This window comes from Trachypithecus francoisi, unplaced genomic scaffold, assembly GCF_009764315.1.
Source record: "Trachypithecus francoisi isolate TF-2019V2 unplaced genomic scaffold, Tfra_2.0 Lachesis_group16, whole genome shotgun sequence".
NCBI classification, from domain to species: Eukaryota; Metazoa; Chordata; class Mammalia; order Primates; family Cercopithecidae; genus Trachypithecus; species Trachypithecus francoisi.
The window spans coordinates 13,814,780-13,838,379 of NW_022681461.1; the positions used below are offsets into that span (position 1 = coordinate 13,814,780).

Below are 23,600 nucleotides of genomic sequence, written 5' to 3' on the forward strand. Positions count from 1 at the left end.
CCAGGTGGCAATCTTAACTTTTAATTGTGTGTCTCCTGGTGGCTGTGTTCCTTCCTCTGGAACAAAGACCTCTAGGCCAGCAGAACATAATGCTGCGGGAACAGAAAGCAAAAATGTTGCTAGTGGATCACTAGGGGTGATAGTGGGTGGTGCCACTTCCACTTCCACCCCTTGGTCCCTGGACCCGTGAATCCTGGCTATGGGAGAAACAGTATCATATACTGGATGCTGATGCAGAGCATATACGGCCTTCTGGAGAACTTTGTCCCAGCCCTGCAAAGTATTATCATCTAGTTGGCATTGTAATTGTGACTTCAAAAGGCCATTCCACCGTTCTGTCAATCTAGCTGCTTCAGGATGATAGGGACCTTCATCCTGTGAATGACCAGTGAATCCCATGAGCATGAGCCCACTGCCGCACTTCTTTAGCCATGAAGTGAGTGACTTGGTCAGAGGCAATGCTGTGTGGAATACCATGACAGTGGATAAGGCATTCTGTGAGTCCACGGATGGTAATCTTGGCAGAAGCACTGCATGCAGGATAGGCAAACCCACATCTGGAGTTAAGTGTCTGTTCCATGAGGACAAACCTCTGCCCTTTCCATGACAGAAGAGGTCCAATATAATCAACCTGCCACCAGGTAGCTGGCTGATCACTCTGAGGAATGGTGCCATATTGAGGGCTCACTGTTGGTCTCTGCTGCTGGCAAATTGGGCACTCAGCAGTGGCTGTAGCCAGGTCAGCCTTGGTGAGTGGAAGTCCATGTTGCTGAGCCCACATCCCTGCCACCATGGCCACTTTGTTCATGGGCTCATTGGGCAATGAAAGGGGTGGCTGGGGAAAGAGGCTGAGTGGTGTCCACAAAACGGGTTATCATATCTGCTTGATTATTAAAATCCTCGTCTGCTGAGGTCACCCGTTGGTGAACACTCACATGGGATACAAATATCTTCACAGTTTTTGACTACTCAGAGAGGTCCATCCACGTATCTCTTCCCCAAAATTGTCACCAGTTTTCCAATCATGCTTCTTCCACCTCTCTGACCATCCAGCCAAACCACTGGCTACAGCCCATGAATCAGTATATAACCGCATATCTGGCCATTTCTTCTTCCATGCAAAGTGCACAACCAGGTGCACTGCTCGAATTTCTGCCTACTGGGAAGATCTCCCTTCACTGGTGTCCTTCAGGTATGTCCTAGAAAGGGGCTGTAGTGCCGTAGCTGTCCACTTTCAGGTGGTGCCTGCATATTGTGCAGAACTATCTGTGAACCAGGCCCTAGTCTTCTCTTCCTCTGTCAACTGGTCATAGGAAACTCCCCATGAGGCCATTGGTGCAGGCTGGGGAGAAAAGGCAGGGTGGTGAGTGGAGACCATGGGCATTTGTGCCACTTCCTCATGTAACTTATGCCTTCAGGACCTGCTTAAGCCTGATCACATATATAGCATTTCTATTTGATGATGGAATGCTGCTGTGTACGACCCACTTTATAGCTAGATAGGTCAGAAAGCACCCCGTTCATGATGAGCAGTTCAGGTCACATGGTGACTTGATGACCCATAGTCAAACATTCAGTTTCCACCAAAGCCCAGTAACAGGCCAAGAGCTGTCTCTCAAAAGAAGAGTAGTTACCTGCAGAAGATGGCAGGGCCTTGCTCCAATATCCTAGAAGCCTCTGCTGTGATTCACCTATGGGGACCTGCCAGAGGCTCCAAACAGCATCCCTGTGTGCCACTGACACCCAAAGCACCATTGGATCTGCTGGGTCATATGGCCCAAGTGGCAGGGAGCTTGCACAGCAGCCTGGACCTATTGCAGAGCCTTCTCCTCTTCTGGACACCATTCAAAACTGGCAGTCTTTCAGGTCACTCAATAAATGGGCGAGAGTAACACACCCAAATGAGGAATGTGCTGCCTTCAAAACCCAAATAGGTCCACTAGGCGTTGTGCCTCTTTTCTTGGTTGTAGAAAGAGCCAAATGCAGAAACTTATCCTTCACCTTAGAAGGAATATCTCGACAGGCCCCACACCATTGGACCCCTAGAAATTTTACTGAGGTAGAAGAGTTCATCATTTTCTTTCATCATTTTGTCCACTGAACTTAGGAGCAACCAACCAGCTTCATTATGTTCCTTGGTTCTCCACATATGGTCAAATTTATTACATATAGAGTCACTAAACTCCTTGCCTCTCATGAGCAGTGAATCAGGAGTGTCAAATGCATTTATTTTGCATAATTCTCTAAAGAGTTCATGCCAAGGACTATCAGTGTTCTCCATACTATTAGGAGTAGAGTCCTTAGCATTTTTGGGTCTAATCAGATTAAGTAGCCAACTCCAGAAACCCCAAAACCAACAAAAGAACTCCATCCTTAATATTCTGTTCCTCTAGAACCACTCCTGGTACCAAAACCTGTATTAGTCAGGGTTCTCTAGAGGGACAAGGGACAGAACTAATAGAAGACATATATCTATCTATATAGATAGATATAGATAACTATATACATATATACAGATATCTATATAAATATATCTATATATAAATATATCTGTCTACATATATATATATAAAGGGGAGTTTATTATTAACTTACACAATCACAAGGTCCCATGGTAGGCTGTCTGGAAGCTTGAGGAGCAAGGAGAGCCAGTCTGAGTCTCGAAACTGAAGAGCCTAGAGTCTGATGTTCAAGGACAGGAAGCATCCAGCATGGAGAAAGATGTAGGCTGGGAGGCTAGGTCAGTCTCGCCGTTTTATGTTTTTCTGCCTGCTTTATATTCGCTGGCAGCTGATTAGATGGTTCCCACCAGATTAAGGGTGGGTGTGCCTTCCCCAGCCCACTGACTCCAATGTTAACCTCCTTTGGCCACACCCTCACAGACACAGTCAGTACTTGGCATCAATACCTGACATCTTTCAGTCCAATCAAGTTGACACTCAGTAGTAACCATCACACCATCTCTACCAAAAATTTAAAAAATTAAACCAGGTATGGTGGCGTGTGCCTGTGGTCCCAGCTACCCCGGAGGCTGAGGTGGGAAGATTATTTGAACCCAGGAGGTTGAAGCTGTAGTGAGCCATGATTGCACTACTACACTAACCTGGGCAACAGGGTGAGACACTGTCTCAAAAATAATAGTAATAGAAAATAAAATAAAAAAGTTATAACTGACAGTGTTAACAATTCATGAATTTTCTAATTTAAACTGAATATCAGACATAAAATTAAGTTGATTTATATGACATACTTTATGGGGATTCTGATTTATGATCTCATTCATTTTAAGTATTTTTTAAAACATGATGGACTAATTTAAAATATTCAAATATACTTAAACAAAATTCTATAAAACAGCCAATTGTAACCAAAGAAAATCACAAACCAGTAGGATCATTTTATAAATATGCCAGCAGGAGACAGTAGGTCTGAAATTGCATTTTTTCTGAAGGTAGTAAACTGGATTTCACTGGTTCAAGAGCATAACCCAATGGAGACAATGTTAGATATTCATAAATATTAATGAAAATAATAAAGTTTCTAAACTTTATTACCTGTAAACTTAAAGTTTAGAAACTTTATATTGTGGCATAAACTAGAACTTTATGCTGGACTATATTCTCTCTTCTTTTTCTGTGGTGTTCTCCTTTGTGATTTAATCTTTATGACCTCTTTTAACAGGACTTTGTTTTTGTGGGGGTTTTCGTTGTATATTTCTTGGGCCTATAAATCCTAGTCATATGACTTTTTATATAACCACAGTTCCTGATATAAACTTGACAGAAGATACTAAAGCAGCCAATGAACAGAGTTCCAAACATGAACTTTTTATTAAAAAACACCTTACTTCTGGTGTTCTAAGGATAGGTCTAGTTGGTAGCTACTGCAAAAAAATTCTTATGAAAGTGTGAGGGTTGGCCGGGCGCCGTGGCTCAAGCCTGTAATCCCAGCCCTTTGGGAGGCCGAGACGGGCGGATCACGAGGTCAGGAGATCGAGACTATCCTGGCGAACACGGTGAAACCCTGTCTCTACTAAAAAATACAAAAAACTAGCCTGGCAAGGTGGCGGGCGCCTGTAGTCCCAGCTACTTGGGAGGCTGAGGCAGGAGAAGGGCATAAACCCGGGAGGCAGAGCATGCAGTGAGCTGAGATCTGGCCACTGCACTCCAGCCTGGGTGACAGAGCAAGACTCCGTCTCAAAAAAAAAAAAAAAAAAAAAAAAAGAAAGTGTGAGGGTTGGTAGGGGGTAGGATTGAGGGGACTAAGGGCTCAGTCCCACTTTGGAAAATTTTGCAGGCAGAAAAATCCAAATTGTGGCTGAAAACAAACCCATTCAGGTAACAGATATGTGTAACATGCTTATATAGTCCAGGGGCTGTGTTAAAACATAATTTTGCAGCCGGGCACGGTGGCTCATGTCTGTAATCCCAGCACTTTGGGAAGCCGAGGTGGGCGGATCACGAGGTCAGGAGATCGAGACCATCCTGGCTAACACGGTGAAACCCCGTCTCTACTAAAAATACAAAAAAATTAGCCGGGCATGGTGCCATGCACCTGTAGTCCCAGCTACTCGGGAGGCTGAGGTAGGAGAATGGTGTGAACCCGGGAGGCGGAACTGGCAGTGAGCCGAGCAGCTCGCGCCACAGCACTCCTGCTTGTGCGACAGTGTGAAACTGTCTCAAACAAACAAAAACATAATTTCGCATCATTTATTTAAAACTTATTTTAAATGCAAATTTTTGTTGTGTAGAACAAGATGGAGAAGGCATTATGGAAACTTTCAAAACATATGAAGATAAAATCCAGCAGTTGGAAAAAGATCTTTATTTCTATAAGAAAACCAGCCGGGATCTTAAGAAGAAACTTAAGGAACTGGTAGGGGAAGCAATTCAGCGGCAACTAGCACCATCGGAGTGTAAGACTTCCAGTGTTGTCACTCTAACACTGTTTCTCTAGCGTTTGGTGAAGTCATGCTAGCTTTGTAGTGTAGCCTGTATCAATTGATTGGGTTACTTAGGATTGATACTTCTGTTTGTCTCTGTAAACAAAAATCGTAGCCTAAGATAGAACCACATGAGAAGTGAATGAATGAACAAATTTATAGATGCAAAGGAAATGATCAATTATTGATTGTCTGCCATGTGCCAGGTGCTTGTAGACCTTAACTCATTTACTCCCTCAATTAACTCTATAATCTAACATAGCTGTTGTTTTCCTGTTTTATAGTAAATTAAGCCTTCTGATATCATTAAAAAAGGTGTAAGGTAGATAAGAGTGAAAGTATGTATTTTTAAGATAAATCAGATGTTTTTATGTATCATGACCCCTGGAAATTAAAAAATATAATAGAACCTATTTTTAAGACAAAGATGTTTCCTTGTATAATTATATGTTGATATGTAGATTTAGTGCATTCCTAAATGAAATAACATATGACAAAATATTATACTTTGCAAAAGTAAAAAATACAATGAAGATATGTTGCTATGATTAAAATATACCCTCTTTAAGATAGCTGAATAGAGAGGAATCAATATTTCTAAAATAATAAAGTCTACATTGTATAAAAGAATTAGCTAATAATTTCTAATAACTTAAGTAATTTAAGTATGGTTTATGAAAAGTTGGCTTTAAAATCTTTTAGGCACACACTTATTTTTTACCTGGAAAGAAAACTACTTAAAGATGGGCACACAAGATGTAAGAAGACCAGTGAAAAATAATATGGATGAGCAATGAAGTGATACATGCTGAATATGTAATAGAAGTAGAATTGGTCAGGTGCGGTGGCTCACGCCTGTAATCCCAGCACTTTGGGAGGCCAAGGTGGGCGGATCACTGGAGGTCAGGAGTTCAAGACCAACCTGACCAACATGGTGAAACCCCATCTCTATTAAAAAATACAAAATTAGCTGGGTGTGGTGGTGCATGCCTGTAATCCCAGATACTTACGAGGCTGAGGCAGGGGAATCACTTGAACCTGGGAGGCTGAGGTTGCAGTGAGCTGAGATCACGCCATTGCACTCCAACCTGGGCAACAGGAACGAAACTCTGTCTCAAAAAAATGCTAACTTATATTTGTGACATTTATCATGTATAGACATTTTCAAAAATAATTCCTTTTAGCCCCCAAACTCAGGATAGGCTGAGGTCTGCTAACTCCATTTTCAGATGAAGCCACTGACGCTTAGAGAAGGCAAGTGACTTGTGGACAGAACAATAACTATAACATAGTCAATGTTGTCGCTTATCTTCTGACTGCTGGTTCAGTATTCCAGGATAAAAGTTGCCTTAGGATACAGATGTGATACAAACCTACAAATCCTGCCAAAGAGATTATACTTTCTGATTCTCAGTATAGTAATACAGAGGTGCTTACCAATATAACTCATTTATTTGAAATACTGCCGGCTATATATAGCTAAAACTTTTAACTTGAAACATTACTTGCCAAAAATTAAAAAGTAAACAGGTATCAAGTAAGAAACAGAATAATCAACATAAGACCACTTTAGCTTTTAAAAAAAGTCTACTGTCAAATTTGAGGTATCTGATATTAAGACATCTAGCTTGTAAATGGCCCATGTTTATGCCACTGAGTCTACTAGACATTTCTTTAAAATGACAATGTGATATACAGGTTTAAGAAATCTGGATCTTCATCCTGCTCTTTAACCAAACACACAAATCTAAAACATAGTTAATTTTGGAGAGGTGTACAATGAGAATAACACTGTTCTGACCAACTAACCCAAGGAGTCTAGTCTTGATAATAACGTTGGAGATACTATTTCAGCTAATTTGCTATTCTACCTAGAAACATTTAAAATACTTCCATTTTTGGCTATAAAAAGTAATGTATAGTCATTATAGAAAAATCTGAAAATGAAAAAAACAAATCAGTTATAATCCTACCCACATTTGAGCATAATTCTTTTAATATTTTCCCCATGCTTTAAAATACACAGTTGCAACTATATTGGGGATATAGTTTACACTATATCCTATCTCATAATGCTACTCTAATATAATGACATGAAACAAGGTTTGTTTGAATTATAAAATGTAGCAATTTATATCCAACTCTGAGTTCCAGAAAATGTTTTACATGCTTAATAATCAGTATCCTAGTTAATAAATAACCATCTTGGTATTTGGTGCAGTGTTTTTTGTTTGTTTGTTTTTTGTTTTTGAGATGGAGTTTCATTCTTGTTACCCAGGCTGAAGTACAGTGGCGCTATCTCAGCTCACTGCAACCTCCACCTCCCGGGTTCAAGCGATTCTCCTGCCTCAGCCTCCCAAGTAACTGGGATTGCAGGCGCCACCACCAGGCCTGGCTAATCTTTTGTATTTTTAGTAGAGACCATTTCGGCCAGGCTGGTCTCGAACCCCTTACCTCAGGTGATCTACCAGCCTCGGCCTCCCAAAGTGCTGGGATTACAGGCGTGAGCTGCTGTGCCTGACGGTTCAGTGGGTTTTCATAGAAGACTGTCTACAAGACTTATATTTTCTTTGAATATTTTTGGCATTTTCAAATTGCAGAAAAATTCATCTTTTGACTAAAATACTTTGGGTCACTTGATGGTCATCCTATGTTACAGTGTATATGTTTTCTAACATGAGGATAAAATCAGTTTTATATGAACCTGCATTCTCTCTATTTATATTTAAACCTATCCTCGTATCAATTTAAATCACTATAAAACTATGTGTAAGGATAATAGAGTCAAAAGATCTGGGTTGGAGTCCTTACTTCTTTCACTAGTTGTCTGACCTTGGGCAAATTAATCTTTCCCTAGTTGGTTCCCTCAATTATAAAATTCTGGAAGAGGGAAATTTTCTTGTGAAGAATCCAAGTGGGCTTTGGAGTAAACCTCAGCAATCAGCCTCTTTTCTTATGATCTTTTGAAAATAAGATGTCTTACTCCTTCCCCCAGATACTGTCATCTGGGGAGCAGGAATTTTTTTTTTTTTTTTTTTTTTTTTAGAGTTGGGGTCTCGCTCTGTTGCCCAGGCTGGAATGTAGTGGTACAATCATGGCTCACTGCAGCCTCAAACTCCTGGGCTTGAGCAATCCTCCCACCTCAGCCTCTCGAGTAGCTGGGGCTACAGGCATGAACCATTGCATCCAGCTAGGGCGCAGCATTTTTAAAAGCTTCCCAGTGACTCTGATGTACAGCAAAGTCTGGGAGCCACTGTCTGTGGTCAACTTTGTATGAGTTCCATGTACGAGGATCTAAATCATTTGCTAGTTCAGGTTATTTGATTTTGAGATAATTTTAAAAACTAGAGAGTCAGTTATGTTTTAAACCAGGGGTTACAAACTAGAATGCCTACCTGAGCCAGGGAAGCTAGGGTGAGCAGTGGGGACTGCAGCAGTCATCTAAATGGTCAGTGGCAACTGTGTTCCAGCTGTTGTTGCAATTTAGAAGCTGTAAACTCTTACAGTTTTTCTAAAAAAGCTGTAAATCTATATTTTTATAAGAAACTTTTCAATTTTTAAATTTTGGGTCAAGTATTACTAACATTATAGGCCAAGCAAAACATGTCTCTGGGCCAGATTTGGCTTGGGAGCTGCCAGGGTGCAACCTGTGTTTTAAAACTTTGTCTTTGCAGGACTGGGCCAGGCATGGTGGCTCATGCCTTAATCCCAGCACTTTGGGAGGCCAAGGTGGGCAGATCACCTGAGGTCAGGAGATCGAGACCATCCTGCCTAACACGGTGAAACCCCGTCTCTACTAAAAATACAAAAAATTAGCTGGGTGTGGTGGTGGGCACCTGTAGTCCCGGCTACTTGGGAGGCTGAGGAAGGAGAATGGCGTGAACCCGGGAGGCGGAGCTTGCAGTGAGCCGAGATTGCGCCACTGCACTCCAGCCTGGGCAACAGAGCGAGACTCCATCTCAAAAAAAAAAAAAAAGAAAAGAAAAACTTTGTCTTCGCAGGATGAAAAGTATACTAAGCATGCATCAATATGTTAAAGTTGGCATGTTTCATCATATTAGGTCTAGTACCTATAATGCATTTCTCTTAAGCAAGTTTTTGTCTTTGATATTAGATATTCTTTGATTTAAGAACCTCTAGCTTTGATCTCTTCACTCTAATTCCAGTGGGGTGTCCCCACCTAGGGCATATTCTCTCATCTCCATTTTGATGACAGAAATTGTGGCACACACCCCATAGTACATTCAGACAGCAGAACGCTGCTATCATGCTGGGAGTGCCAACCAAGACCAGATTTCCACACATATAATGCCAAGTCCCAGAGTTTTCTCTCGAGATATGGGGCAGAGCCAATATTATCCAGTGCTGGCATCACTTGGCCATGATTTAGAATTCACTAGTAGCAAGACCAGCAGAGAAGGCAAGCATGGAAAGGCACAAGAGGCGCCCAAAGCACTCTTATGTTTCCAGGGAGTACCAAACCCCCAAAAGACTATTTCTCAACTTTGTTCCATGAATTAAAGTTGTGAGTTATTCACATGCAAGATGCCTATAAGTGAAATAAAAATATATTCACACATCTGTTCATCTAAAATAAGTCATTTAACAAAAAAGTTGTAAAACATTATGCATATTGGGTGATAATAATGTATTTATGTTAAGACGCTTTGATTAAAATACCTAATTTTGAGGAAATAATATCTAATTTTTTGGTTTGGGGATTATTTTTAGATCATGAGGCTGGAGATGGAGTCCTGAAGCCAGAAGAAGGAGGCATGCTTTCAGAAGAATTAAAATGGGCATCCAGACCTGAAAGTATGAAATTAAGTGGACGAGAAAGAGAAAGGGACAGTTCACCAAGCAGCTTAAGAACACAGCCAAATCCTCAGAAGCTCTGGGAAGATATCCCAGAATTACCTCCAATTCATAGTTCTTTAGCACCCCCCAGTGGGCATATGTTAAGTAATGAGGATAAAACAGAAATAGGTGATAATCAGTTTACAAAATCTTACAGTCAACTATCATCCCAAATTCTGGTTGCAGGAAATGTGGGACATCTTCATGGTATTACACCAGTAAAACTGTGTCGAAAAGAATTACGTCAAATTTCCGCTTTGGAACTATCATTGCGACGTTCCAGTCTTGGAGTTGGGGTTGGATCAATGGCTGCTGATTCCTTCGAAGTATCTAGGAAACCAAGTGACTTAAAAACTTAGACATTTAATAATAGGACTTTAGTAGATATGTAAAAAGATTCCTTTTTCTAACCTGTTAAAAACTAAAGCTCAGTTTCACTACCTCTTTCCTCAAAATAAAGGAAGAAGGGGAGGAAGGAATCTCTAATTCTTTTATATACTATAGATGTGTACATCTTCTGTAGAATACTTGGGGAGTTTTAATTTATATTCCCATAGTAATCAAACATGTTTTCCAATACTTGATAACATTTAAATATTTACATTTATAAATATGCTTAAATGTTTTTCCAGGCATATTTGAAGAATAAAACTAATAATAGACTAAAATATCTTTCAAGTATGTATTATTATATAATATAAATGTACATTATATTATAAAAGTATTTTACAATATAACTATATTATTGTTATTCTCAAATACAAGTATATTGTTATTTTTAAAAGATCCAGCTAAATACTGCTTTTGTCAGAGGGAGTCACCTGCTGCATATGTGGGCTAAGACAACCTCTCAGCTTTATGGATTGAGGCTCATTTACAGTCCTCACAGTTCACAGAAATGGTCAGTCTCGACTTTTTAAACATGCTCACTGTTCTGTTTCTGGAATTTTTTGGATTTTTAAAAATTTATAATGTTATATTTTTTGTTTACTACTATTACGCAATATAAGTTTTCATGCCTTTCCTGCTCTATGCACTCGATATATCTCTCACTATGCTACTAAAATTGGGAGAAGTGGATGCTGTTCCATGGAACAGGGAAATGATAGAATAAAACTAAAGCATTGTAACATTTCAAGAGAAAGAACACTGGTTATGACATCTCTGGTCATACGGAGTATGTCTGTAAAGCTTGAAGTCTCGCCAAAGCATCTTTAATGATCTGATGGGCTTAATATGATATTTTTCTCTACAACCTCCTTAGTCAGGCTTTGCAAACTGGCCAAACTACATTGGGGCTGTAAATATGTCAATGAAATTTTTACTAACATCTCCAAGTTCTTCTGGCCAAAATTTTACTATATAATGTACAATTTAGTTTGGAATTAAGAACTAAACAGTTTACCCATGAAATTTAGCTTGTACTTTTTAACCATATTTTTCAGTTATAGGAAACATCCATTGTAATGACCTGAGAAATTATTTTGTTACTTAAGTTGTTCTTTGTTACTTTTTTTTTTTTTTTTTTGAGGCGGAGTCTCGCTCTGTGGCCCGGACTGGAGTGCAGTGGCCGGATCTCAGCTCACTGCAAGCTCCGCCTCCCGGGTTTACACCATTCTCCTGCCTCAGCCTCCCGAGTAGCTGGGACTACAGGCGCCCGCCATCTCGCCCGGCTAGTTTTTTTTTGTATTTTTAGTAGAGACGGGGTTTCACTGTGTTAGCCAGGATGGTCTCGATCTCCTGACCTCGTGATCCGCCCGTCTCGGCCTCCCAAAGTGCTGGGATTACAGGCTTGAGCCACCGCGCCCGGCCTGTTCTTTGTTACTTTTCCAAATCTTTCACTTGTCAACCAAGGTTGAGTTTCCTAAACTAATTAATGTTTGGGTGGGGGCTGTAGCAAAACCATCCTGACATGGATGCTTACTCAGAGTCACCCACTTCCTTGCTGAATCCGTTTTTTCTGATGTAGTGCTGCTACAGACCTTTTCCTTTTGTCCTTCCCTCTGTTGCTGTGGACTTGATCATCTCACATAGGAACCAAACTGTCACCCTGTGCTCAAAGACTTAAGGCTTCCTTTCTCTCATTGCTAGCTCCTAGGGAGTAGAGCTTCTTGGTCTCCTTGCTAAAAATCAGTTCCTTTAGGAAACAAATCAAAACAAAACCAACTTATAAAAAGGAAAATAGTTTATCTCTTAAACATGGTACTAAAATTTATTTAAATTAAATAGATTTCTGTGGACTTAACCTGGGAATGAAACAATTTTTAATATTGGTCCAATGAGATACTATTTTCTAAATTTCAAAAACCTAATTTACAAACTAACTGGGAAGTTTTATTTTTACCAGGGACTGTTTGAAGTCAGATTCTGGTTTCCAGCTAGTCTTCCATTTTTATAAATTTATGTATATTCATATATATAAATATAAATCATACAAACCAAAGGTAAAACATACACATTATAAATATGTATAAATGCACTGACCTTTGCCATTTTTTATATATATATATATTTTATATATATATATACACACTTGTATATATACAAGTATATAAGGAAATGTGTATTTCCACAGGTAAAACTAGTATGTGTAAATTAATTATTTCCAATTAAGGCATAGCACATTACTTAATCTTACAAGGAATTTATAATTAGGACCTTCATTAATAAATACATATTTATTTAAATATATTATTGCTGTGCTTTGCTGAAGGCACTGACCTTTTACCATTATCTATATATATATACACTTGTATATAAACACTTGTGTATATATATAGTGTATATATACTTGTATATAAATATAGGGTATACATTATACATTATTTCATTATATATTTCATATCATATAATGATATATAGTTATAATGTATATATAGATACACTTTGTATATAGACATAGATATATAAATAGATAATGGTCAATGGTCAGTGCCTTTAACAAGCATAGCAATAATATATTTATAAATATGTATTTATTAATGAAGATCCTAATTATAAGTTCCTTGTAAGATTAAGTAATGTGTTATGACTTATTTAGAAATAATGTATTTAAGAATGTATTCTGATACTGGAATCCTACTTGCTCAAGAAATTAACACATACTTGTTTTACCTGTGGAAATACACATTTCCTCAAAGCCAACTCACTAATAAAGCAAGAAAATTTATATGAAAACAACAATGATTAAGTTTGATTATGCAACTGTGAGTTGATTTCTAAATAACAAAGGTATGGTTTTTTCCTGCCTTTTGGTTAAACATATATCCTTTATATAGTATGACAGATTTCATGGCATATATGCAAACACATATATAAATAATGTCGTGAATAATATATTCTGGAAATGAACCTCTGGTCATTCTAGTTTAGTCAGTGTTCTCACAAAGGAAAGAAAAAATGAGACACCTACCCAAGGCAAGTAAAATTATTGTTTTACATTTACTAATAATGATTTTACTCTTTTTCACATGCTTTTTCTAAACGTTTTGTCACTCTATTGCCTTTTTGCATGTATATAAAATGTTTGTGGTTTTCTTTTTTTTATTATTTTTTTTCTCTAGCTGTAATAAAGCATTTGAAAGGAAAAATATTTGTAAAGGACTAGTTACTTTCCTAACTCTAGAGTGTTATAGCTAACAGAGATGGAAAATTCTGTAAGGTGGGAACCACAGGTGGTGAGAACATCGATGAAGGTGCTTTTGTGCTTTAATGTGTGCTTTCTTTTTGTTAATGTATTTTTTTATTGTTGCCTTAATTCTTCATATCTTCATGAACTCAGGGTCCAAGGAGTCAGCAAAAATATGATCTTCATTAATTGTGGACTAGATTGCCACTAGCCATTGCCTTGTTCAGTCTAGGCCAATAAAGTGAGGAATGCTTATTTGAGACTAAATTCCTTATATAGAAAAAAAATGAAAGTCTTATACTAAGTTGTGGAATGACTATCAGGGAGTGAAATCCTCAGTGGGCATTGGGTTCTGTGGTCAAAACAAATTCTTACATTAAATGCAAGTATGACATACTTCGATCTTTCACTTATTTCCTTAGGCACCTAGTCGTGACTTTAAAACAGTGGGGTATCAGTATTTGAAAGTTCAGGTAGAAACTTACTTATATCCACAATTCCTCTCTCAACTTCATTGGAATTTTTAAAAAAATTCATTATGTATATTTTACATTTAAAGTTATAACAGATTGTAGGCTGCCTTAACACTGATAATATATTCTTCTACATTTATATTTTCAAAAATTGAAAATAAAGGCGAGAATGAGATCCATCTGTAATAAGCATCTCAAAAGCATTGGGCATGTAGTACTCTTGAGCTTATGTTGGCAGAAGTACACCAAGGGTAGGGTACTGGGGAGCCTCTGCCCAATAAGGAGAAGTATTTTATCACTGTCATTGCTGCTGATAAAAGCAGGCTCACTTTTCATAGGTTTTGTTGTTTTTAAATTATCTGTAAATAATGCACCCCTTATTGCCTACACCAAGGTTGACTGCTGCGATTCCTTCCATTCCTTGGACTGTACTGCATACAAAGATAAAGCATCAAATACTGGAATAGTGTTTGATTTTTATAATGGCTTTCATGTTGACCCCAACATGACTTCAACATGGAGTTAATCAGAACAAAAGAAATTATGAAAAGAAATCCCAGAAAAAGTTGATGTTACAATGATAGCTTTTGATATTTTGCATAGTTCTCATTTGTCTGTTTTTATGTTTCCTTCAGGAATTTCTACTGTGAGTCAACAGAATTGGCACTATTTGAAATGCTAACTGTAATTTGATTGAAACCAAATATATTGAATTAGACTTACATATTATGTTCTACTGGTTAATTATAACACACAACTCTATTCAGTTATCTACAGTACTTTAAGAGAAGAATACAGGGCCGGGCCCTGTGGCTCATGCGTGTAATCCCAGCACTTTGGGAGGCCGAGACGGGCGGATCACGAGGTCAGGAGATCGAGACCATCCTGACTAACATGGTGAAACCCCGTCTCTACTAAAAATACAAAAACTAGCCGGGCGAGGTGGCGGGCGCCTGTAGTCCCAGCTACTCGGGAGGCTGAGGCAGGAGAATGGCGTAAACCCAGGAGGCGGAGCTTGCAGTGAGCTGAGATCCGGCCACTGCACTCCAGTCCGGGCGACAGAGCGAGACTCCACCTCAAAAAAAAAAAAAAAAAAAAAAAAAAAAAAATTAGCCAGGCGTGGTGGCGGGCGCCTGTAGTCCCAGTTACATGGGAGGCTGAGGCAGGAGAATGGCGTGAACTCGGGAGGCGGAGCTTGCAGTAAGCCGAGATCGCGCCACTGCACTCCAGCCTGGGCAACAGAGCTAGACTCCCTCTCAAAAAAAAAAAAAGAAAAATACAACAATCTCATAGTCTGTTATAAAGAGCAAGATCCCTATATGCCTAAGGAACAAAATCATTCACAAAAGAAAAGAAGATAAAATTCAATATATTTTTTAAAATGTATACTTAATGATTCTTGGAAATTTGAAACTATTAATAATTATATAATTAAAGTAGAACAAAAGGAACTATTTTAAAATCTTATTTGTATACTGTATTACTGTGTTTTCAAGCTTACTACAGTACATATATAAAGCAAGTTATAATTTTTCAAGTCCAATGTGGTAAATATTGTTAGAAGTTATGTGATTGGCCAGGCACAATGGCTCACGCCTGTAATCCCAGCACTTTGGGAGGCCAAGGCAGGCAGATCACGAAGTCAGGAGTTCAAGACCAGCCTGGCCATGGTGAAACCCCATCTCTACTAAAAATACAAAATTAACCAAGTGTGGTGGCACACACCTGTAGTCCCAGCTACTCGGGAGGCTGAGGCAGGAGAATTGCTTGCACCCGTGAGTCAGACGTTGCAGTGAGCCAAGATCGCGCCATTGCACTCCAGACTGGGCAACAGTAGGAGACTCATCTCAAAAAAAAAAAAAGTTATGTGATATGAAGTGTCTTATTTTTAAACGAACCATTCCTTGGACCCCACTCCACACTTACCAACAACAAATTATAGGCATGTACTTACTCACCTTTCATTTCCCACAATGATCCAGGATTCCAATAGCTCTAAAACAGATGAGTGGGAGGGAGACAGGAGGGAAAGAGGTTTATTTGAAAGCATTCCATAGACAAAGGATTTTCAAAAAATATTTTGAGAGAATATATTTCTCTGGCATAAGGACTGAAACTTAAATTCAACCTTTGGCTAGCTCTAGACACTAAAGAATACTCTTGATTAGTACTGACTTTGCCATTTAAAAATAGACAACTATTTTTTATACTGGTTTTTATTTTTTATACTGGTTCCTTTTCCTATATTTACTATTCACTCAGGATATTATGAAAAGAAGCCATCCTAGATCATATTTGAATATAAATTATGGAGCCATTCAATAGAGAATTACAAGAAATAGCAGTTTGTGGTAAATTCCAATCACCTAACAACATACACTGAAGGAAAGCAGTTAGGACTTAAGTGATTTTACCTTTGAAGAACCATGAATGATATGCCAAAATAAACAAACAAAAACGGCTGTAGGCAAAATGGGATTTATTTCTGCAAAACAATGATATCTCAACTATTTTGCTTATCTTTTCCCTCTGCTAAAATATCCCTGAATTTGTCTACCGACTAATTCAAGATTACAAACCAGCAGCTACTGGCCTGCCTTGAGAGGCTGGATTAACATTACTCATTTTCATATGTGGGCTGTAGTTGAACTTCACCATCCTATTCTCTAGGAGTGAAAAGCAGTGAGGAGTTTTCTGAGTTCAACTAATTGATAATTTTCATAATTTATAACTATTAAAGTCAAAGTGTTGTTGTTACTTTCTAGCATACTTTTTCTAGATGGGAATAATGAGAACAGGGCAAGGTATTTTAATACTGAGGATTTAATCTCCTTTTGAAATTTCCATCACCTGGGAGGGTTGGGCAGCATCTGAACTGTTCCATTCAAGGCCTGGGGCTAAGCCCATCTGTTTCACCAGACACTTTCCTGGCTAGCTCCAGGTGTCACCAGCTGTTAGACATGTCTAGAATGACACAGGCTGTAATTTTATTAATAGAGTACATTAAATGATATTTTCTAAACCAGTCTTTTTAAAAAAATCTATTTATGAATCACTACCCCACATCTAAAATCAAAATCATACTTTTCAAATGCAACACAAAGTAATTAGGAGGGAAATTACTATTTTTGCTACATAGTAAATAGTCTTGTTTTATCAAATAAATGCTTTATCAAATGAAAGCACTTTGAAAATTGAAGCATCATATATGTTTAAGATTAAATTATAAGTAGGTTTTCTATACAGTTGGATGTCAAAATGGGCTAACTGGCACACATGGTTGTTTATTTTATATATATGCAAATCATAAGACATCTTCTAAACAAATTCTCAGTTTTAGTTATATATATCTTCTAAACAAATTCTCAATTTTAGTTATATATGTTTCAACAGTATAAATAAGAGTATTCTCTGGGAAGATTCATGTGAATTCTAGCAAAAATGTTTTAAAGACTTGCTGAATCTATTTTTATAGTCATAGAAGTGCTTCATGACTATTTCTTTGATTTATGAGTGAAAGAGGATGTTTTCTACTGGATCTTTGACCACCAGTTTTTGGCTATTTATTACTTATTTTTTTAGTAACAATTACATTTGTGAGTTATTGAACTATGTCTGGAAAAATAACTTTTCTTAAAACTGATATGAATTTTAAACCCTATTTTCCCTCAAAGAAACTATAAAACAAGAAGTTAATTTTTTTGCACATGTATAGGTATATGATCAAATAAAAAGCAAATCAGTCTTCATTTAGCATCTGAGACTTTTAGCTCCTAAATACAAGAAGTGTATTATAATTAAATTTAACATTACCATAGTGGCCTCTCCTTCATAAACATTCAGAGGGAAACTCATTCCCCTTAGTTTGCAAGTATTTGCCAGTGTAAGAAATACTTTTTCTCTAGATCATAGCACCTATGACCTGAGCAGGCAAGTAAAGAGAAGGTCAAGACTTTAAGGGTAATGGAACCTACAATCATAAATATTCTAGTCGATTGTGAACAAATAAATCAGAAAAGAAGAATACTAACATACAGTTTTCCTGAGTTACCTTAAGTGGTATGAGGTATTCTTAGTAAGGTTTACTACAAAATTCAGTATCTCCCATGAGAAAGGAAGCTAGGTTTAAGCATTTGATTCTGTGAGTTTAGTTGGCCCTTCACCCTTCAAGACATGGGCCAGCACTGTGGGGTTTAGTTCTTATATGGGAAATAGTCTGTGCCTCTTCCAAAGGGCGGGCTGGTAGCTAAAGTTACTTATTTTCTGAAAACATTAAAAAATGGCATCTACATGTAAATGCTAAAATGTAAAGATGGGAATTTCTACAGGCTTTTAATTTACAGGCATTTCCCTGCTTTATATTTTCTATCAACCTTTATATTTTTGCTGATAGAGTTGAAAACTAAAAGCCCTATCCCTCAAGGAACTTACAGTCCAGTGATACTACTTATGGAGAGAGTAAATCAGGTCAAGGAAATAGAAAATGAGGGGTGCTTTTTCAGATGGTAATGATGTTTCTGAGCTCATATATACATAAAGCTGTAAGAACTATATGTAAACATACTGATCAAAAAATGCTTCTGTAATGTATGGATGCTCAAAAGGAGCAAGTATCATAAATTGTATTTGAACATGGAAATCACATCCAACCAGCTTTGATGGAAGAAGAAGAGCACTTTACAGTTTTAAGTCTTACATTTGGGTCTTTGATCAATTTTGAATTAGTTTTTGTACATGGTATGAGATAGGGGACCAACTTCATTATTTTGCATGCAGATATCCAGTTGTGTCAATATAATTGGTTGAAAAAAACTATTCTTTCCTCATGAAATTGTCTTCATACATTTGTTGAAAACCAATTGACCACACAGGTTTATTTCTGCACTCAATTTTATTCCACTGGTCTACATGTCTGTCCTATGAAAGAACCACATTGTCTTGATTATGTAGTAAATTTTGAAGTCAAAGTGTGAATCCATGAACTTTGTCTTCTTTTCCAATATTTGTTGGTTATTTGGGGTCCCTTAAGTTTCCATATGAATTTGAGGACCAGTTGTCGATTTCTACAAAAAGGGAGATGGAATTTTGATAGGAATTGCATTGAATCTATAGATCAATTTGGGGAGTACTGCCATTTTAGCAATATTCAGTCTTCCAATCCATGAACTTGGGCTGTCTTTCCATTCTTTTAACCATGTGTTTTAGTTTTCAGTGTACATGTCTTACACTTCTTTGGTTAAATTTATTTCTAAATATTCTTTTTGATGCTACCATAAATGGAATTGTGTTCTTAATTTCATTTTCAGATGGTTCATTGCTAGTGTCAAGAAATACAACTGCTTTTTATATATTGATCACCATTTATTTTTAGTGGATAGTAAATTGGTTTAAGAACAAGCAAAGTCTTGGAATCAACCCAAATGTCCATCTGTGACAGACTGGATTAAGAAAATGTGGCACATATACACCATGGAATACTATGCAGCCATAAAAAAGGATGAGTTTGCATCCTTTGTAGGGACATGGATGCAGCTGGAAACCATCATTCTTAGCAAACTATCACAAGAAGAGAAAACCAAACACCGCATGTTCTCACTCATAGGTGGGAACTGAACAATGAGATCACTTGGACTCGGGAAGGGGAACATCACACACTGGGGCCTATCATGGGGAGTGGGGAGGAGGGAGGGATTGCATTGGGGAGTTATACATGATATAAACGTCATGCACATGTACCCTAGAACTTAAAGTATAATAAAAAAAAAAAAAAGAACACATGCCATGAATCAAGAAACTTAGGTGGTGCTTCCCCATACAAACTAATTTAATGAGCAGAAACCCCAACTACTTTTTGTTGTTGTTGATAAAATTTTAGCTGTTTATTTTTAAGACTGTTTCTTCAGGAATTGTTTCTATTTTATTTCTAGGCTAAAGGTGGTAAGAGCACAGTAGGTCATTTGGCATTTGTAGTCTATAGTATGAGATCTTTCATATGTATTTTTCCTGTAAGTGAAACACAAAGGAACAATCCTGAGCAACGCATGTCTCTCTGTATCTTCAGAATACTTTCTATATATTCTTCAGTGCTATATACTGTATTTTAAAGATTATAATGCTGACAAAGTTAATTTATTCAATAAACTTCTATGCGCTAGGTCTTCATGCTGAGTGCTAAATGCTAAAAGAAACAAAGCTTAATAAACTACAGATCCATCCGCCAGGGAATATACAGCCCGTTGAGGAAAGACAAGTAAACAGGCAGTTACATTTGAATTTGTTCATGCAACCACCATTTGAATGCAAACAATGAGCCTGGCACTGTAGTGACATACCAATGAGTAAAACAGACCAGGTCCCTGCTTTTAAGGGCTCATAAAGTAAAGAGGAATATAATGACTCTGGTAAAAATACAGAGGGTACTGTGGGAGTATGGAGGAAGGGCATCTAACTTTTAGGGGTAAGGTGAGTGAGAATACATGGTATTTGGTTTTCTGGTTCCTGCACTAATTCGTTTAGGATAATTGGCCTCCAGCTGCATCCATGTTGTTGCAAAGGACATGATTTCGTTGTTTTTTATGGCTGTGACTATTTTGTTTTTCTTGGAGTTTATTATTTTCTTCTTCTTCTTCCTTCTTCCTCCTTCTTCTTCCTCCTTCTTCCTTTTTCCTCCTCTTCTTCCTCCTTCTTCCTCCTCCTCCTCTCTTTCCTCCCCTCTCCCCTTCCCCCTCCCCTTCCCCCTCCCCCTCCCCCTCCCTCTCCCCCTCCCCCTCCCCCTCCCCTCCCCCTCCCCCTCCCCCTCCCCCTCCTTCTCCCCCTCCCCCCCCCCTCCCCCTCCCTCTCCCCCTCCCCTTCCCCCTCTCCCTCCCCCTCTCCCTCTCCTTCTCCTTCTCCTCCCTTCTTCTCCTTCTTCTCCTTCTTCTTCTGATGGAGTCTCGCTCTGTCACCCAGGCTGGAGTGCAGTGGTGTGATCTTGGCTCGCTGCAAGCTCCGCCTCCTGGGTTCACACCATTCTCCTGCCTCAGCCTCCTGAGTAGCTGGGACTACAGGCACCCACCACCATACCCAGCTAATTTTTTGTATTTTTAGTAGAGACGGGGTTTCACCATGCTAGCCAGGATGGTCTCGATCTCCTGACGTCCTGATCTGCCCACCTAGGCCTCCCAAAGTGCTGGGATTACAGGCGTGAGCCACTGTGTCTAGCTATTCCCTCTTTCTTAAGTAGCTTAGTTTTCTCTCTCTCTCTCTCTTTTTTTTTTTGAGACTGGATCTCATTCTTTCACCAAGGCTGGAGTGCAGTGACGCAATGATAGCCCATTGCAGCCTCAATCTCCCAGGCTCCCACCTCAGCCTCCTGAGTAGCTGGGACTACAGATGTGTACCAGTACACCTGGCTTTTTTTTTTTTTTTTAAGGTAGAGACGAAGTCTCAAAATGTTGCCTGGCCTAGTCTCAAAACTCCTGAGCTCAAGCCATCCTCCCGCCTCAGCTCCCAAAATGTTGGGATTACAGATGTGAGCCACCACACCTTGCTGGTTGCTTAGTTTTCTCTATACTTATCACCATTACATCTCCGTATTTTCCACCACAGTTGTGCAATTTTGTTCAAAAGGTTCAGACATATTAGGTAATCCATCATTTCCATTTTCTTTTCTTGGAGACATCCCTTCTAGAGCCTTCCATCCTCTAGTGTGCTCTCCAGGCCTGCTACACAGCTGACCTCCTGGAACCTCTCTTCACCTTCATCTAGGGCAGGGGTGTCCAATCTTTTGTCTTTCTTGGACCACACTGGAAGAAAATGAATTGTCTTGGGCCACACATAAAATAAACTAACAATAGCTGATGAGCTAAAAAAAAAATTAAAAATCACAAAAAAGTATGTTTTAAGAAAGTTTACAAATTTGTGTTGGGCCACATTCAAAGTCATCCTGGGCCACACACCACGGGTTGGAAAAGCTTGATCTAGGGAATTCTCTTTGTTTTCTGCCTTGGTTGGAGTTCCGGTTTACCAGATCCCACGTTTTTCTGTTTCTTTTTCTTTTTTGAGACAGACTGTCACTCTGTCACCCAGGCTGGAGTATAGTGGCATAATCTCAGCTCACTGCAGCCTCTGCCTCTTAGGTTGAAGTGATTCTCCTGCCTCAGCCTCTCAAGTAGCTGTTATTACAGGCATGTGTCACCACATCGGGTTTTGTTTTGTTTTTTAAATTTATTTTTGGTAGAGATGTGGTTTCACCATATTGGCCAGGCTGGTCTCAAACTTCTGGCCTAAAGTGATCCACCTGCCTCAGCCTCCCAAAGTTCTGAGATTACAGGTGTGAGCCACTGTGCCCAGCCACATGTTTTTCTGTTTCTTGATATACACCTTTACTTGGATGGAGTGCTCCTTCCAGCAGTTTCCTGAGGGAGAAGTATATATGGAAGCTAAAATTTTTGAGAATTTCTTGATTTTTGACATGTTTTCTGGCTCTCTGCACTGCTTTTATTTCCTCTAAGTCCTTTTTTTTTTCTTTCTTTTTTGAGACTGAGTTTTGCTTTTATTGCCCAGGCTGGAGTGTAGTGGCTTGTCCTCAGCTCACTGCAACCTCTGCCTCCTGAGTTCAAGCAATGCTCCTGCCTCAGCCTCCCAAGTAGCTGGGATTACAGGTGTGTGCCACCACGCCTAGCTACTTTTTTGTATCTTTAGTAGAGATGAGGTTTCACCATGTTGGCCAGGCTGGTCTCGAACTCCTGATCTCTAGTGATCTGCCCACCTTGGCCTCCCAAAGTGCAGGGATTATAGGTGTCAGCCACCACACCTGGCCACTGAAGCTCTTTTTTTTTTTCTTTTCTTGTTTGTTCATTGTAGGTTCTGTCTTTCATGTAAGGAGGTTTCTTCAAATAAATAGAGATCATCAGCTGTTCACCACATTTAAGAATAAGGTGATAGCTGGGCATGGTGGCTCATGCCTGTAGTACCAGCTACTTGGAAGGCTGAGGCAGGAGGATCTTTTTTGTTATTATTATTATACTTTAAGTTCTAGGGTATATGTGCACAACGTGCAGGTTTGTTACATAGGTATACATGTGCCATGCTGGTCTGCTGCACCTATCAACTCGTCATTTACATTAGGTATTTCTCCTAATGCTGTCCCTCCCCCAGCCCCCCACTCCCCAACAGGCCCTGGTGTGTGATGTTCCCTGCCCTGTGTCCAAGTGTTCTCATTGTTCAGTTCCCACCTATGAGTGAGAACATGCGGTGTTTGGTTTTCTGTCCTTGTGACAGTTTGTAGAGAATAATGGTTTCCAGCTTCATCCATGTCCCTGCAAAGGACATGAACTCATCCTTTTTTATGACTGCATAGTATTCCATGGTGTATATGTACCACATTTTCTTAATCCAGTCTGTCACTGATGGACATTTGGGTTGGTTCCAAGTCTTTGCTATTGTGAATAGTGCCACAATAAACGTACATGTGCATGTATCTTTATAGTAGCATGATTTATAATCCTTTGGATATAGACCCAGTAATGGGATTGCTGGGTCAAATAGTATATCTAGTTCTAGATCCTTGAGGAATTGCCACATTGTCTTCCACAATGGTTGAATTAATTTACACAGGCAGGAGGATCATTTGAGGCCAGGAGTTTGAGGCCAGCCTGAGCAACACAGAGATACCCTATCTCTAAAAAACCTTTAAAATTTGTATTATTATTTTAGAGAG

At 38.9% G+C, this 23,600-nt stretch overlaps 1 protein-coding gene across 6 annotated transcripts in view; it reads left to right on the plus strand.

Annotated features, from left to right (window-relative positions):
• KIF27 (kinesin family member 27) overlaps positions 1 to 11,303 on the plus strand; it is a 92,852-nt gene extending 81,549 nt beyond the window's left edge. For 4 of the 6 annotated variants that reach the window (XM_033236958.1, XM_033236962.1, XM_033236959.1 and 1 more), the window contains 2 exons: positions 4,751 to 4,915; positions 9,674 to 11,302. In XM_033236958.1, coding sequence (XP_033092849.1) covers positions 4,751 to 4,915; positions 9,674 to 10,158 — 650 coding nt within the window. In that variant the 3' untranslated portion in view covers positions 10,159 to 11,302. Of the gene's footprint in view, positions 1 to 4,750; positions 4,916 to 9,673 lie in introns of all 6 variants that reach the window. The other 2 variants (XM_033236964.1, XM_033236963.1) reach the window with 2 other exon arrangements.
• The last annotated feature ends 12,297 nt before the right edge of the window (positions 11,304 to 23,600 follow it).